General features: G+C 48.1%; 5 protein-coding genes and 1 non-coding gene across 6 annotated transcripts; 5 read left to right on the top strand and 1 right to left on the bottom strand.

Annotated features, from left to right (window-relative positions):
• The first annotated feature begins 1,577 nt into the window (after window positions 1-1,577).
• On the top strand, window positions 1,578-2,901 carry LOC117857338 (uncharacterized). Its single transcript, XM_034739960.2, has 2 exons — window positions 1,578-1,904; window positions 2,000-2,901. The coding sequence occupies exons 1-2, from the start codon at window positions 1,631-1,633 to the stop codon at window positions 2,710-2,712; spliced, it is 987 nt and encodes a 328-aa protein (XP_034595851.1). The 5' UTR covers window positions 1,578-1,630; the 3' UTR covers window positions 2,713-2,901.
• Window positions 2,902-3,384: 483 nt separating this feature from the next.
• LOC117857335 (proteinaceous RNase P 2) lies at window positions 3,385-6,594 on the top strand. Its single transcript, XM_034739958.2, has 6 exons — window positions 3,385-4,441; window positions 4,913-5,014; window positions 5,106-5,281; window positions 5,491-5,611; window positions 5,802-5,870; window positions 5,941-6,594. Exons 1-6 carry the CDS (start codon window positions 3,506-3,508, stop codon window positions 6,172-6,174), a joined length of 1,638 nt encoding a protein of 545 aa, XP_034595849.1. The 5' UTR covers window positions 3,385-3,505; the 3' UTR covers window positions 6,175-6,594.
• Window positions 6,595-6,803: 209 nt separating this feature from the next.
• On the bottom strand, window positions 6,804-10,065 carry LOC117857336 (probable aspartyl aminopeptidase). Its single transcript, XM_034739959.2, has 9 exons — window positions 9,729-10,065; window positions 9,497-9,632; window positions 9,112-9,384; window positions 8,623-8,767; window positions 8,263-8,502; window positions 7,926-8,058; window positions 7,655-7,836; window positions 7,232-7,344; window positions 6,804-7,089 (listed from the first exon to the last, which is right to left on the bottom strand). Exons 1-9 carry the CDS (start codon window positions 9,973-9,975, stop codon window positions 6,981-6,983), a joined length of 1,578 nt encoding a protein of 525 aa, XP_034595850.1. The 5' UTR covers window positions 9,976-10,065; the 3' UTR covers window positions 6,804-6,980.
• A 518-nt stretch (window positions 10,066-10,583) lies between these two features.
• Window positions 10,584-12,228, top strand: LOC117857339 (rho GTPase-activating protein 2). Its single transcript, XM_034739961.2, has 3 exons — window positions 10,584-11,279; window positions 11,349-11,582; window positions 11,774-12,228. Exons 1-3 carry the CDS (start codon window positions 10,839-10,841, stop codon window positions 11,903-11,905), a joined length of 807 nt encoding a protein of 268 aa, XP_034595852.1. The 5' UTR covers window positions 10,584-10,838; the 3' UTR covers window positions 11,906-12,228.
• A 232-nt stretch (window positions 12,229-12,460) lies between these two features.
• Window positions 12,461-14,534, top strand: LOC117857551 (uncharacterized). Its single transcript, XM_034740274.2, has 5 exons — window positions 12,461-12,570; window positions 12,971-13,018; window positions 13,129-13,203; window positions 14,018-14,122; window positions 14,207-14,534. Exons 2-5 carry the CDS (start codon window positions 13,001-13,003, stop codon window positions 14,321-14,323), a joined length of 315 nt encoding a protein of 104 aa, XP_034596165.1. The 5' UTR covers window positions 12,461-12,570; window positions 12,971-13,000; the 3' UTR covers window positions 14,324-14,534.
• A 263-nt stretch (window positions 14,535-14,797) lies between these two features.
• TRNAC-GCA (transfer RNA cysteine (anticodon GCA)) lies at window positions 14,798-14,869 on the top strand. Its single transcript has one exon. It is a non-coding gene; the product is annotated as a tRNA-Cys (tRNA).
• The last annotated feature ends 43 nt before the right edge of the window (window positions 14,870-14,912 follow it).

Here is a 14,912-nt window from a genome sequence, read left to right as displayed (position 1 = left end):
TTGCTTTCTTTTCACCTCTAAATATAATCAGTAGGGGCTTGCCCCTCCCGTTCTCTCAAAAATAAAATATGATGAGCTCCTTTTTGACTTGTGATATATAAGAAAGTATTCAAAATCAAGCAATCTTGTATGGTTCTGGATTTTATAAAGCCATATTGGTTTTGATGAACCAACGAGAGGACGACTTTCTATAGTCTACTTGCCAATAATTTGGTAATCAGTTTGATGCTTGAGTTTAGCAGAGAGATGGACCTATAGTCTGATATTGTCACAGGAGTTTTTTTTTTTTGCATCAAGGGTGATGCTCTGCACACATACGATGCCTTGGTGAAAGGACTCACATAGTTTTTAAAAGCCCTCACTGTGATGTGCAAATATTTCTTTAGGAAATCACCACTAAAACCATCAGGACAAGGTGAATTGTTGGAAGGTAGATCCTTAACAACTGCATCTACTTCCTCTTTGGTGAACGGAGCTTCTAGCATGCTCAAGTCCTCCTTTTGCTGTTAAAATAAAGAGGTTCAAGATCAAAGTCAAATATTGTGAAGGTCAGAGGTACCTAATCTCTCTTGTGTATGGTCCTCACAGAAGTTCAGCTCTTCTGCAGAGGTGATAGTGTTTCATCTGTGTTTGATGGTGGCATGAGTCTGAAAGAAGGAAGTATTTCATCCCCAAACTCTACCCACTTCACTGTTTCTCTATGTTTCCAATATACATTTTTGCTGCTTCATAAGGAATGCTAGGTGCTCACTTAAAAAATTCCATTTTGTAAAGTGAGATCCCTCATTTCCTCAATGCGATCAAGACAAGAGATGAGCATTTTGGTGTTGCTGATTAGTGTGTGAGAGGTTTGACGGATTCCCTTGCCAAGCTTTCAGTACTCTCTTCAGGTTCTTGAATTTGGCCACAACACTCTTACCCGCATCTGTATGTTTGTACTGGTACTGTCGAACCATGTTGGACAATTAGGAGGAATCATGGAAGCAATTTTCAAACCTGGAAAACTTTGCATTGGGGATGTTTGTTTTAATATGAACCAGACATGGGACATGAATCTAATAGGTCCTGTGGCATGTTGATGTTTTGAAACCAATTTAGAAACTCTAGTTTCCCATCATGTGTGCAGGTGAGGGAGCGTAAATATTAGTTAGTAGGATACTGTTATCTCTTTTAGTAGTCTCCTGGAGAAGTAATTAATTGATGATACGGTACTGCTGATAAAATGAAGTGTTAATTCTGTGGCGTGGCACGCACAGAAAGCTAGCTGCTGCATTCAGATGCACGCTAGATCTCGAGCTCGTACCTGAAGCCAAAGGGGCGGCGCGCCTGCCGCCGGAGGCCACCGGCTGCCTTCACCACCACGTACGGCGGCCGAGCATCTGGGCTGGGCACGCACGGCACGAGGCGGTCGCTTCGCCGCGACGCCGCGCGCACCACGCGTGAGATGAGATCTGGGCATGCACAGGCAGAGCACGAGGTGGTCGCTTCGCCACGATCGACGCCGAGCTCTCGATCCCATCCTTTCCGCCCTAGCTATAAATTCCCATGCCCATATCGCCATCTCCTCACCACCCGGCCATAGGACTACCCAACCCAGTGCACAACAGCACACGACGATCTAATTAAGAAGATGGCCGGCCGCCGGACTACTAGCTTGGTTGTGGTGGCTGCCCTTGTGGCCGTGTGCGCCGCCGCCGCCTCCGTCGCGGCGCAGCAGACTCCGCCGCCGCCGCGACCACCACTGCCGTCCAACTACCACATCATCACCCCGGGCAAGTACAAGAGGGACCAGCAGCTGTCCTGCAACGACGACAAGACCAACAAGCCCAGCTGCAACGCCAAGTGCAACAAGCGATGCCCCAACCAGTGCATCGTCCTCTGCCCAGGATGCAAGACCTTCTGCAGTAAGCTGATGAGCTTGCATGCTTTGCGCTTGTTCTTGACTAATAATTATCGTTAATAAGTATCAATTTATCAATCCAAAACATTATATATGTAGTGTGCGACTTCTACCCCGGCGTCTCCTGCGGTGACCCTCGCTTCACCGGCGGCGACGGCAACAACTTCTACTTCCACGGCAAGAAGGACCAAGATTTCTGCATCCTCTCCGACGCCGGCCTCCACATCAACGCCCACTTCATCGGCAAGCGCAACCCCACCATGAGCCGCGACTTCACCTGGATCCAGGCCCTCGGCATCCGCTTCGCGCACCACCGCCTCTACGTCGGCGCCGCCAAGACCGCCAAGTGGAGCAACGACGTCGACCGCCTGGAGCTTGCCCTGGACGACGAGGCGGTGAGCATCCCCGCCGAGGCCGGCGCGCGGTGGGTGTCGGCCGCCGTGCCGGGGCTGTCGGTGACGAGGACCACCGCGGCCAACGGCGTGCGGGTGCAGCTGGCGGGGGTGCTGGACATCATGGCCAGCGTTGTGCCCATCACGGAGGAGGACTCGCGCGTCCACAACTACGGCGTGACCGACGACGACAGCCTCGCGCATCTCGACCTGGGCTTCAAGTTCTACGACCTCACCGACAACGTCCATGGCGTGCTCGGGCAGACGTACCGCTCCGACTACGTGAACCAGCTGAGCGTGAGCGCCAACATGCCCATCATGGGCGGGGCGCCCAAGTACGTGTCCGCAGACATCTTCGCCACCGACTGTGCGGTCGCCAGGTTCGCCGGCATCTCCATGGTCACCGCCAAGGCCTACTAAGTACCACCCATCGAATTGCGCCGTCGGCCAAGTCCAACTACGGCGAGTAGCATAACACCAGAGATACTATACTGATCAGATCAGTTGGCCAAGATTTTATTACGACATGCATGAATAAATTTGTGAGCAACATGACAGTAATGGATGTTGAGTTGAAAAAAAAAAGGATATATTGACGTCTTTGGAAAATGTAATTGCATCAGCCATTGCTTTTGGCAAGCAATCCACCTGAACCTTGCATTTCGCCGTGAATCCGATCCACCCCGAAGAAAAAAAGAAGAAAAAAGTGTGCCACAGGAGTGTAAGCCCCGTTCTGTTAGTCCGGCGGACCAAAGTGAATAACTGTGATAGGTTCGGCCATTTGACCCAGAGCCGGCTCCCTGAATAATTGGGCTCCACACAGGTCTCAGCCCCCCAACCGAGGCCGGGGAGAGCCAGCTCGTGGGCCGTCCACGTCTCCGTGGGCGCATCGCTGCGCAAAGGGGCCCGGGGACTTTCCAGGGCTGGTTAGGCCCGCTCACTTCATCCTGTGGCATGCCTGCGTGTGCCGGTGCCCTTTCTTATAAGCAGAGCCTCGTCTTCATGAACTGGCGATGTGGGATTAATAGCACCAACCAACCAACTCCTCGGGGTTCTTCGTCCGCCATGGGAATGATAGCGCTAGTGCACCATGGGCTCAATCAGCTTGTGGGCCTGTGGGCGCTTATGGCCCCAAACTCCCCCGCTCGCGCTTAGGGCTCTTCTTCTTGCTCCCTGCTCCAACCGCGGCCGCCGCCGCGCCACGCACACGGCAATGGCAACCACCACGCGACGCCGCCCGCGGCGCGGCTCCAAGGGCTCCAACCCCGACCTCTCCCGCACCCTCACCGATTGCACCCGCCGCGGGGACGCCGCTGCCGCCATCGCCGCGTTCGACGACGCCGTCTCAGACCCCGACGCCCCTGCCCGCCTCGCCGCCCACCAGTACAACCAGCTCCTCCATCTCCTCGCCACCGCCGACCGCTCCTCCTTCCCCAGCGCTGCCGCCGCCGCGCGCCGCGTCTTCGCCCACATGCTCCAGGCCGGGGCGCCGCCATCCGAGGCCACCATAACCTCCCTCGCCCGCGTCACCGCCGCCCCCGACGCCGATAATCCCGCCTCAGCCGCCGACGAGGCCTTCGAGCTTGTGGCCACCATGAGGGAGAAGCACGGCCTCGCACCGCGCCTCCGCTCCTACAGCCCGGTCCTCGCGGCGTTCCGCCGTGCCGGGGACGCCTCCAAGGCCTACGCGGTCGAGGCCCACATGGCGGCCTCCGGTGTGTCGCCTGAGGAGCCCGAGCTGGCCGCGCTCCTGGATATCAGCTCCACAGCCGGGGACGCGGACAAGGTGTATGAGTATATGCATAAACTGAGGCAAACAGTGGACTGCGTCACCGAGGAGACTGCGCAAGTCGTGGAGGGTTGGTTCAGCAGTGACAATGCGGGGGTGGCCGGTAAGGCTGAGTGGGATGCTGCTCAGGTCAAGGACGCCATTGTGTTGAATGGTGGTGGGTGCCATCGGCTTGGATGGCTTGGCACTGGTCCTTGGACGGTGCAGCGGGTGAGAGCTGGGGCTGATGGTCAGTGTGCGGGGTGTAAATGCCAGCTCGCTTGTGTTGACATTGACATGGAGGAGACCCAGAGGTTTGCTGATGCTGTTGCTGCTTTGGCACTTGAGAGGGAGACCAAAGCGAATTTCAGCCAGTTTCAGGTGCATATCCTCTCTCTCTCTCTCTCTCTCTCTCTCCGATTGCTGCGTTTGTAGTTACTATGCTGGAAAGCGCAGTCAAGCATTCATTTGCTAAATCGCGAAGAATTAACCTGGGAAATTGATACGGAGATAATATGTCCTGCCACTTTTCAGAATACCTACTGATAGTAATATGCTGTCACTTTGGATATGTAGTGTTATAGGGCACATTGATCCACACATCCTTGAGAGAAAATGAGCTGATATATGCTGTCACATTCTGGGGCATCCTTAGGCGCCTAAGATTTGCTTGTCATGCCTGTGTAATACTAAAATGCATCTGTCATTTAGAATTCTGTTATAATAACAGATGCATTGCATTCACATGACTAGAAAGCTAGCTTAAAGAAATAACTTTATTTATTATTTGGGTCCCTATGTTTGACACAATACCCATCTGTGAACACATATTGAGTAATATGATTTATGCAGGAGTGGTTGGAAGAAAATAAAGAATATGAAGCTATAGTCGATGGTGCAAATATTGCACTGTATCAACAAAATTTTGCGGAGGGTGGTTTCAGCTTGACTCAGGTCTGTGCATCACTTTACGCCGAATTTTTGACATGTTGCTATGCGATACATGCTGATTTTTGTTCAATTTTACATGCTTAATATAGAGCAGCTGGACGCCGTTATAACAGAGCTACGGGGTAGATATCATGGCAAATGGCCACTCGTCATTTTGCATAATAAACGAATTGCCAAGCTTATGGAAAATTCATCTAATAGACATTTGATTGAAACTTGGAGAGCAAACGGAGCATTGTACACTACACCAAGTGGGTCAAATGATGACTGGTAATGCTCAGTTTCTAGCCTTCAGTATCCCTGCAATTACTATTTAAGTTCAGTTCTCAAAGACAATGGAAATACCTTGTGGCCACTTTTTTGTAAACTGGGAGGTGTTTCCTCTTTATGCTGTAATTGTGCACAGACCACTAATATTTATGATTACATAATATGTTGAATTTTCGCTTTTCTTCATTGTTATGTTTCGCTCCTGGCAGGTACTGGCTATATGCAGCAATCAAACTAAATTGTTTGCTTGTGACCAATGATGAAATGAGAGATCACATATTCGAGCTTCTAGGATCATCCTTTTTCCCAAAGTGGAAGCACCGCCACCGGGTGAGCTCAATTTTCATTCTCCATGTGTGATTTATTAACACAGAAGCCTTGCCGTAGATGATTATAATACCAGTTTTAACTAAATGTAACTAGTTTGTAGGGCTTTAATCCTTTTTTTAACCTTTTTCACATATAGGATCTTCTCTTCTCTTATTAATTGCTAATTTTTAAACTTGTTGCTATTGTGCAGGTAAAGTATACCTTCAATAAAGGAAAAGCGGTGCTTGTGATGCCACCCCCTTATTCTTCAGAGATTCAAGTAAGTAACCAGGTTTTGATTATTTTCTACAGCTCCGTATCTTCTGTTGCTCATGCAACCTTTTTTACAGGAGTCAGAGGTGGGATCTTGGCATGTTCCGTTGGAAGAGAAGTCTGGGGATGAGAGAGTCAGGATTTGGCTTTGTATTGGCAGGACAGGGACCTGCAAAGAACCTGACGAAGTTCCTACAACTAATGGAGTTGTCCAGGAAGTGCCTCCAAACGAGGAATCTAACGGGGTGCAACAGAGTCTACAAGAAGACAAGGCTGAGTCAATAACTGGTAAAAGGAAGGATAGAGATTGATCTCCTGTCCAGCCGTCGCATCTATGGTGGGAGTGGTCATCCGTGAGCAACTGAAGCATACTGTGTTTCTGCAATCTGCTTGGTTGTGTATTCCACAGGCAGTTGAAGAAATGGGGTGCAATGTTCTGGCCATCCCAAATATAGGACAACGATCATTACCCTTGCTTACAGTTGTGCACCAGTTAGGTTAGAACTCTAATGAAAATCTTTGGCAAAGAAAACTATACTGGCAGTGTCACTAAGAATTTCATTGGTTCCATGATTTTCAGTGAAAAACTCAACTGGGTGTACCATTGTTTCTTTTCCCCAGTTTAAGAAAGGTGTATTTCATTCTGGATCCGTGATAACCTTTCAAGGTGATATTGTTGACAAATTATGAAACACTAGCTAATAATATCATCATAATGTTTTACTAGCTAATGTGATCTGCTGCTTTTGTCAAATGAAGCAATATGGAGATATATTCATTTCATGTGTTTCCCTATCGTGGACAATTATGATTGGAATTGTTAGGTTATAGGATTGCAGTTGTCAACTTATGAGCGTCAACAACTTTTTATTTGAGAAACCATAACAGTTGTAAGAAAATGCTTCTTTTTTTTCCAAAGAAAGAAAAGGAGCTCACGATATGCAGCAGGATATAAATCGCTTGGAAGGATCGAAACTGTTTTTTCAACTCAAGGTCATCTCTTGAACAGTACAGCCAGACGGGATGTTGGTGTATATGAAATTGATGCTATACTAGATAGCCATAATTTGGATTTCCATTAATTATTCGAACATCGAACACTGACAAAGATTTAGGCCTAAAAATCTACATTCAACTTCCTGTCGATATCGGAGAACATCTCGAAGAAAGCTTTGAAGTGTCTGTATGTTGTGTCTACATCTTCTTTGCCGCACATTTCTCGTATGCTGCAACCAACGCAAAGTAGTATAGACGTATAGTATTCAGTGATGCAAAGTTTAAAAAAGAAAAAACAGCAATTCGCGAGAGACATTTGTCGAATTAAAAAACATACTTCCAGTAACGAATATTGAATGAGCTGATTAATACCTGTGCATTGAAAGCTGAGGAATGCCACAGTCAACAGTCCGTATGCCAACACCAGAAGCAAGTATGGGTCCAATGGTGGAGCCACATCCCATATCATTCCTTACAACAAATTCCTGTATGGTATTTAAATCGATTGTATAGTTCATAAAACCCATCTAATGCAATCCAAACATAAATGAAGTAACGAGAGAGATTTTGACTAAGACAAGAAATTAAAGTGAACAACTTTTATGTTTCATAATTCAACTTTCTCTCAGTAGTACTAGCAAAAGATTATAATACCAAAATCAGAACATCATTAGCCTGTGTTTTTAGGCCATTGCAGAGCTCAATAGCTCATCCATGTGTTTTCAAATACATCACTATGTCCTTGCAGTAAAGCAGGCTACCAGTAAAACCATAGTGCAGAAAACTGAAAAGCACCTGAACTGGAAGGTTATGAATCCTCGCTATTTCTTTGAAGAGAAAAGCTGTAACAGCACTTGTGGCATAACGTTGGTTAGCATTGTGCTTGATGACAAGTCCCTTCTGTAGTTCTGGTCTATGGCACTCTTCATGCTTGTCTGGATAGTTCGGGTGCAGGGCATGAGCCATGTCTGCTGAAACTGAAAGGAACAGTAGAAGTCATTTAGAGCAACTATTCCATCCCACCTCACTGGATACATCTGATGATCCCTATATGATCAAGTCTTACCAAGGAACGAAGAATGTATTGCACGTTCCAGAGCTCCCTCTCCCATTGACTGATGCATCAAGGAATCGATGATTCGTCTCATAGCCTGGAACATGGTTGGTGCACCTGCCCCTTGCATTGAATCTGAACCCACCTGAGTAGTGCAGGGAACAAACATGAATATCAGATTAATCTATTTCTTTCTTAAGGCCAGTTTAAGCATCCCATCTTAAACAGGATCCTAATGAGGATTAGGAATCTAGAAATGCAAAGGTATAGTTTTCACCAGCCGGGTAAAATTTATTGTGATACAGCTCATGCAGGGCAGAACTTTTGTGTTTTTTTGTATATAGCGTACCTCCTCATTATCGAACATAGCAACCATCCTTATAGCCTTCTCACTGGACAATTGTTCTGCCGCCTTGGAAGAGTCCATGAGAGATCTGAGAGCACAATAACATGAAGCAAGATTATCCAGTCTTCCAGAATAGATGAACTCATTGTTTCCCCCACCAAGGCAGCTAGGCTGAGTATCACATACGTTCAACTCCATACCAATTATTTCATCTGATTCACAACCAATTTCCTCTGAGAGAATCTACAGAGCACAGAGATAAGAAGAAGATATGATTTCAAGTCATATGCAGCAATTTCCAACTAAATTTAGTACAGTCAAGGGGACAAGCCCCGAAACCAAAGGAGTGGGGTTTAGAGGTACCTGCAAAAGTAGTGGATGGTGGGCGACTTTTGTAGAGCTAGAACTTTTGTCATCAGAATTCATAGTTGCTTCTTCATGCTTTGTTGCAAGAAGTGGAACAAGATGGGTCTCTAGGTTAGGCTTGAAGCCATCAGAATTCACTGTGCTAAAATGAAAAGAAATTCACTAAGATAAGGCCATAAGGGGGAAGAGCCAAATTTTTCTTTAAAAAAACATATACAGTTCGGATAGGCCCTAAACAGTGGATCTGGCCCTGCATGGTAAAAGAGAAAGTGAAAGAATGCGGACAATACGGTTTTCAAACAGTAGAAAAATGGAAAGTGTAGACATGGAGATGAAGCAGTAACTCGACGGATTTGAAAGAGGCTGCTGCAGCGAAGGATGAGATAGATGGACTATTGCTTAACAATACATACAGTTGAAATCATAATTGCTAATCACTATGAGATTACAAGATAGACAAGTAAAAAGATGTGAATGAGAGATCACCGGTTAAGATGTATGGCCAGTGTGGGTACACGTATCAATGGTCTGGTGAGCTTGACAAGCTTATGCTTGAAGGAACCGTCTGCAGCCTTGAGGATGACTCTCCCAGCCAAAGTTAGATCTCTGTCAAACCATGTATGCCACAGCCCACTCCCGTACGTCTGCACATTCACCATTTGGTGGCCAGATTTGAAGGTTGCAGACCTCGGTTTGAGCTTGAGACAAGGACTATCAGTGTGGGCAGCAATTATATTGAAACCGTTCCCAACCCTGTACCTGCAATGGGTTTAGTGGGTAGGCTGTAATCATATCCATTCATATGGAGTGGCAATTGCACCGCACACATGGATATGCGAGTAAGAAGAGAGCGAGGTGAGTATAATCTGACTTTTCCCCAATGGCAAAGGCGACCAAGCAGGACATGTTGCGCGTGAAGAAGTAGCGGCCACCGGGCTGCAGGTCCCAGTCATCACTCTCGCTGAGCAGCTTGAAGCCCGCGTCGAGCAGCTGCCGCTTGGCCTCAGCTGAAACACAGGCACAGCACCCCTGTTAGCAAGTAATATCGTCGAACAGTGGGCGAGCATGAGGATGAGTGGGGCAGAGGGAAGCGAATCATGAACCTGTGGCGTGGAAGTGCGTCCATGACTCGTTGAGGTAGTCGAGGAGGCCGGCAACGATGGAGGGCGGGGCGGCGGAAGAGGAGGCGTCGAGGGGCGAGGCCGGGTGGCTGGAGCAGAGGAGGCGTGAGGAGGCGGCGGGAAGGCGGGCGCGCCACAACCACGAAGAGGTGGAGGGGGAGGAGAGAGGAGAAGGGTGAGGGCGGGCGGGCAGCGGAGGCCTCGGGAGGTGGAGGCGGAGCAGAGCCATCGACGGCTGGCTGGCTATAGTCCGGCGGGGAGGCAGCGGCACAACAGGGAGATGACAGACGAGAGAGCAGCACACCGTACACGGGGCCGAGCCCAGCCCAACCCAAGCACCCAACCAAAATGGAGTTCATAATAATATTATTAAAACATTGAAAAGTAAGTGAAAATAGGCTGCAAAATCATTCGAGAGATGCTTAAAATTTTATCTCCTAACCCAAATTTAGCTTACACAGAGCACATAACACAGTTGGATATTGATGTTATATATGAATGAGTTGACAAATCCACAACATGATGACTGTAATTGCACAAGCTGACACAGTATCGTTCATCTTACAAATGCAACTGGAACTACATAGGTAAACAGATCTCAGGGCTGCTGGCAGCATCACAGCTAAAACGCGATTTTGACGTTATCAAACTCTGGAATAAGTGTATAATGGTGACCAGGCGACCTTGATCCTAATAGGATCCTAATGGTGACCAGGTGACCTTGAACCAGAAGCAAGATATCCGACAGGCAAGGTATTGCTGGTTCTTTCTTTTTTTAAAAAAAAAATTGTTATATATACAATGGGCCACTACTAGGTAGATGGACCGGACGAACAAATAATTGAAGATCTTGTATTAGAAGAGAAGGCACAGCATGATGTAGTACGCGTTGGCGTAGTGGTGCCGCCCACGTCGCTGCAACTGTCTCCCCCACCGCGTATGAGTAGTGTAGTATGAGCAGCAGATCAGAGAGGCATGGATCCCCAACAACCTACCTAGCTTCGTGCTGCGACTCGGTCTCCATCAAGTCTCAACCAACTGCTCGCTCCCATCGATCCGTCTCTTTCGCGCGCCGTGGTGGACTCGCGCGGGATGCAGGGCGGCGCCGTTGACGACGACGAGGGGGGCCTCGCCGCCGGGGAGCAGAACCAACAGCAGCAGGCGATGGAGATCGGGTGGCCGACGGACGTCCGTCACGTGGCGCACGTGACGTTCGACCGGTTCCACGGGTTCCGCGGCGTTCCCGAGGAGCTGCAGCGCGAGGTGGAGGGGCGGCCGCCGAGCGCGAGCGCGACGGTGTTCGGCGTGTCGACGGAGTCGATGCAGTGCTCCTACGACGGCAGGGGGAACAGCGTCCCCACCATCCTCCTCCACCTGCAGCGCCGCCTCTACGACCAGGGCGGCCTCGCCGCGGAGGGCATCTTCAGGATCACCGCCGACGGAGCCCAGGAGCAGCGCGCGAGGGACCAGCTCAACAACTCCGGCGTCGTGCCGGACGGCGTCGACGTGCATTGCCTGGCAGGGCTCATCAAGGTATGTATCCATCTCCATATATGTATACATGTATGTATATATATAAATATATGCATCGCACCATCGCAGGCGTGGTTCCGGGAGCTCCCCGGCGGGGTGCTGGACTCGCTGCCGGCGGACGAGGTGGCTCGGTGCGAGACGGAGGACGACTGCGCCCGCCTCTGCGCCAGGCTGCTGCCGCCGCCCAAGGGCGCCCTCCTGGACTGGGCCGTCCACCTCATGGCCGACGTCGCGAGGGAGGAGAAGGCCAACAAGATGGGCACGCGCAACCTCGCCATGGTCTTCGCGCCAAACATGACGCAGGTACGGTGTTATTAATTAGGAAATTAATTAGCATTATTAAGCTGCTGCATTAAATTGCGTGTGCTAGCTAGCTCGTCACCGAATCCATCCATCGCAATTCAGTTCATGATCGATCTTGCTGTATTAATAATTATTGTCTTCCTAAACATGCACGATCATCAATATATAATTGCTTTTGCGTTAATTCTCAGGCCGTGGATCCCCTGACGGCGCTCAAGCACGCGGTGCAAGTGATGAACTTCCTCAACATGCTCATCGAGAGGGCGCTCAAGCAGCAACCATCACCATCATCAGCTGGCTCATCTACCAAGGCTGCTCCATGATGACAATCCAAGAACACCCAACATGGCATCATCTATCGTTGAATGGAATGGAATGAAATGAAATCTACTACTACTAGTAGCTAAGCAAAGTGCGTGCATGCAGTTGTGTGATGATGATGATATAGGACGACTTCGGTTAATATAATTAGGCAATTGGAGTAGATGTCTTGTTTCATTCATTCATGTACTTACTGCTAGTATTGCTTGGCGTGTGAATTATTCAAGCTGACTCGTGCCTGACCACCGTACCCCTAGGTGTTGGTGCGATGGATATCGTCACACCATTCCTGTTTAATCTAATGATCCAATGTATTATCTCTGTATATCTTCCCAGTTTCGACTAAATTTTATCTATGCTAAGACAATATACGGGAAGGTGAATCAAATTCGACCAACAGATTCAGCCCAAACAAATATCATCGATGGATCCCGGCCCAACCAAGTACGGGCCGCTACGTACATATGCATCCTTAAAAAAAAACAAGCTATTACCAACATGATAACCGACTAACCGAGGGGCCCATCTGCAAAATCTCTGCAAACCCCCCCCCCCCCCCCCCCCCCCCCCCTTCCTCGCCCGTTCGCCTACCTTCGGTTGGGGTGAGCCCCGAGCGCAGCCGAACTAGGGTTTCTTCTCGCCGCCGCCTTCTCGCCTCCACGCCCAGGTAATCCACCAACCGCTCCGCTTTACCTTCTTGCCCCCCAACCCATGTACGCCCGCCCTCTTCCACATCGAATTCATTGACGCTGTGATGTCCGCGTGCGTGGAGTCGAGATCCATCCGGACTTTGTTTTGTTGGATTCAATGCCCTAGTTATGATACTTTAAGGATTGCTCGTTTTTGCTTTGGCCGTCCACAAATCCAAATGTCTCTGTACGCCCCGTCCAATCCGTCCAGTTTATTCGGGGGTCCCAATGTTACTTTGGCGTCCACCAAGGATTTTGTTACCTGTTCTTTGTTTATTTTCTGATTTTTCGGGGGTCTACCCGAATCCCCATGCTCTACATTAAGCACGTCTCTGTGATAAGCTACTAATCATTTGTTGTTTTCTTTTCCATGTGAAGATTGCCGGCTCTACTTGGTGAGCCGCACCGATGGCGGAGGAAGCCAATGTAAGCACCAAGTGGCCACTCTTCTTTCCATACATTTGTGGAATCTGGTCTGTTGAGTATCAATTAACTGCGATCTGGTTCATGTGGCCTCAACACCTTTGTTCAAACAGGGAAAGAAGGAGGAGGAGGAATTCAGCACGGGCCCTCTGTCAGTGCTGATGATGAGCGTCAAGAACAATACCCAGGTTGGGCAATTTCTTCAACTATTGAGATCTCAGTTTACCTCATAATTTGTTTTCCTCTTTCAACTGTCTGTCCATCTACATTGTCTGTCTCTTCCAAGTAGTCTGACACCCCAGTTCAAGAAAATCATATCAGGCAGCTCTACGCTTGTAGCTGCAACGTGTTCCTTAGCTATGATTCTCACATCATTTTCACAACATGTCCCCCATATCTGTGATTCCCACATTACTTATGTCCATGTAAATAACACAGTAGTCTCAGCAGTCAGTTTTGCACGTGATTTGAAGTTGTGACCTATCGCACTAGTGCATCTATCTCAGGTTCTGTAGCCTACATTGTCTACCTTCCTGCATATCCATTATGGATCATGTGCCATTTATTTTCACTGTCTGAAGTTGGATTTTTTTTTTTGCCTGGATCTGTTTTCAGAGTGTAATGACTGATATTGTTGTAAGCTGACTAATTTGCTGAGTCTAAGTTGCTTGTAAGTTGGTTAGCCATAAACTGTGGTCACCGATTGACGAATTGCAAAATAAGCTTCGCACTGATTTGTCTACCTAGATGCTGCCAGCTTCCAGTCTAGCAAGTCTCAGTGTCCCATGTGACATTTTAAGTCACTAGATCTGAACCCTGCATTTTAACCCTGGACATTGTTAGTAGGCTTGTGCTAGCTGTATCTAGTTATCCAGCTGCTATATTATGGTCTGTCTGATGTATCGCATTTAAGCACTTTATGCTAAATTGCTTAGTTCTGACTGCAGGTATAATTGTTCAACTGCTCTTTATTCTGATCATTTGTCCTCCCTTACATCTTAGGTTCTTATCAACTGCCGGAACAACAAGAAGTTACTTGGTCGTGTGAGGGCATTTGATCGGCATTGCAACATGGTTCTTGAGAATGTTAGGGAGATGTGGACTGAGGTATATGACACGTTATCCTAGCTGTTGTATCGTTTCAGTCTCTTGTGTTGATGTGTTCATTAACATCTGTTGCTCCTGTTACAGGTACCAAAGACGGGTAAAGGCAAGAAGAAGGCTCTTCCGGTGAACAAAGACAGATTCATAAGCAAGATGTTCCTCCGTGGGGATTCAGTCATCATCGTTCTCAGGAACCCAAAATGAGTTGGACGACTTTTGCTACGTTGCTGTCTACTCTGTATGCCAAATACTCTAAACATGGGTGTATGAGAGACGATTCCTGAGGCAGAATTAGCTTTGTCGATGGTTTGAGTGTTTTAGTTGGATTCTGTGATTCACCTGTTTCGTCACTGGTACTTTCTATTTGGCTCGCACGTACATCAATATATCGGCTGAAGTCAAATTTAGAACTCCACTGTCGATTCCCATTTTGCAAATTGCATAGGCGTGTTTGAGCAATGTATGGCCCTCCGCCCGCAGTAATTGCCTTTGCGTAGAACCGATATTTGGGGGACGATTGAATCGCACATTGTTTGTAGACAACGAGTATCGAACAAATTTTGATCCATGCAGCAGCAGTAGCAGTTTATTAGCCGGTATGACAAAGCATTATTATTTGCACGTTGTTCGTGCAGCTTTAGGGTGTCATAAAACTTTCTTGGAAAATTTATTCGTACAGGGTCCATAGCTCAGTGGTAGAGCATTTGACTGCAGATCAAGAGGTCTCCGGTTCGAACCCGGATGGGCCCTGCGCTGTTTTCTCTCGTTTTCTTTTCTTTTTATTTTTTTTTCG

Source organism: Setaria viridis, chromosome 5 (genome assembly GCF_005286985.2).
Source record: "Setaria viridis chromosome 5, Setaria_viridis_v4.0, whole genome shotgun sequence".
Taxonomy (NCBI): Eukaryota; Viridiplantae; Streptophyta; class Magnoliopsida; order Poales; family Poaceae; genus Setaria; species Setaria viridis.
Note: the sequence above shows the minus strand (reverse complement) of the source record. Positions and strands in the feature narration are given on the sequence as shown.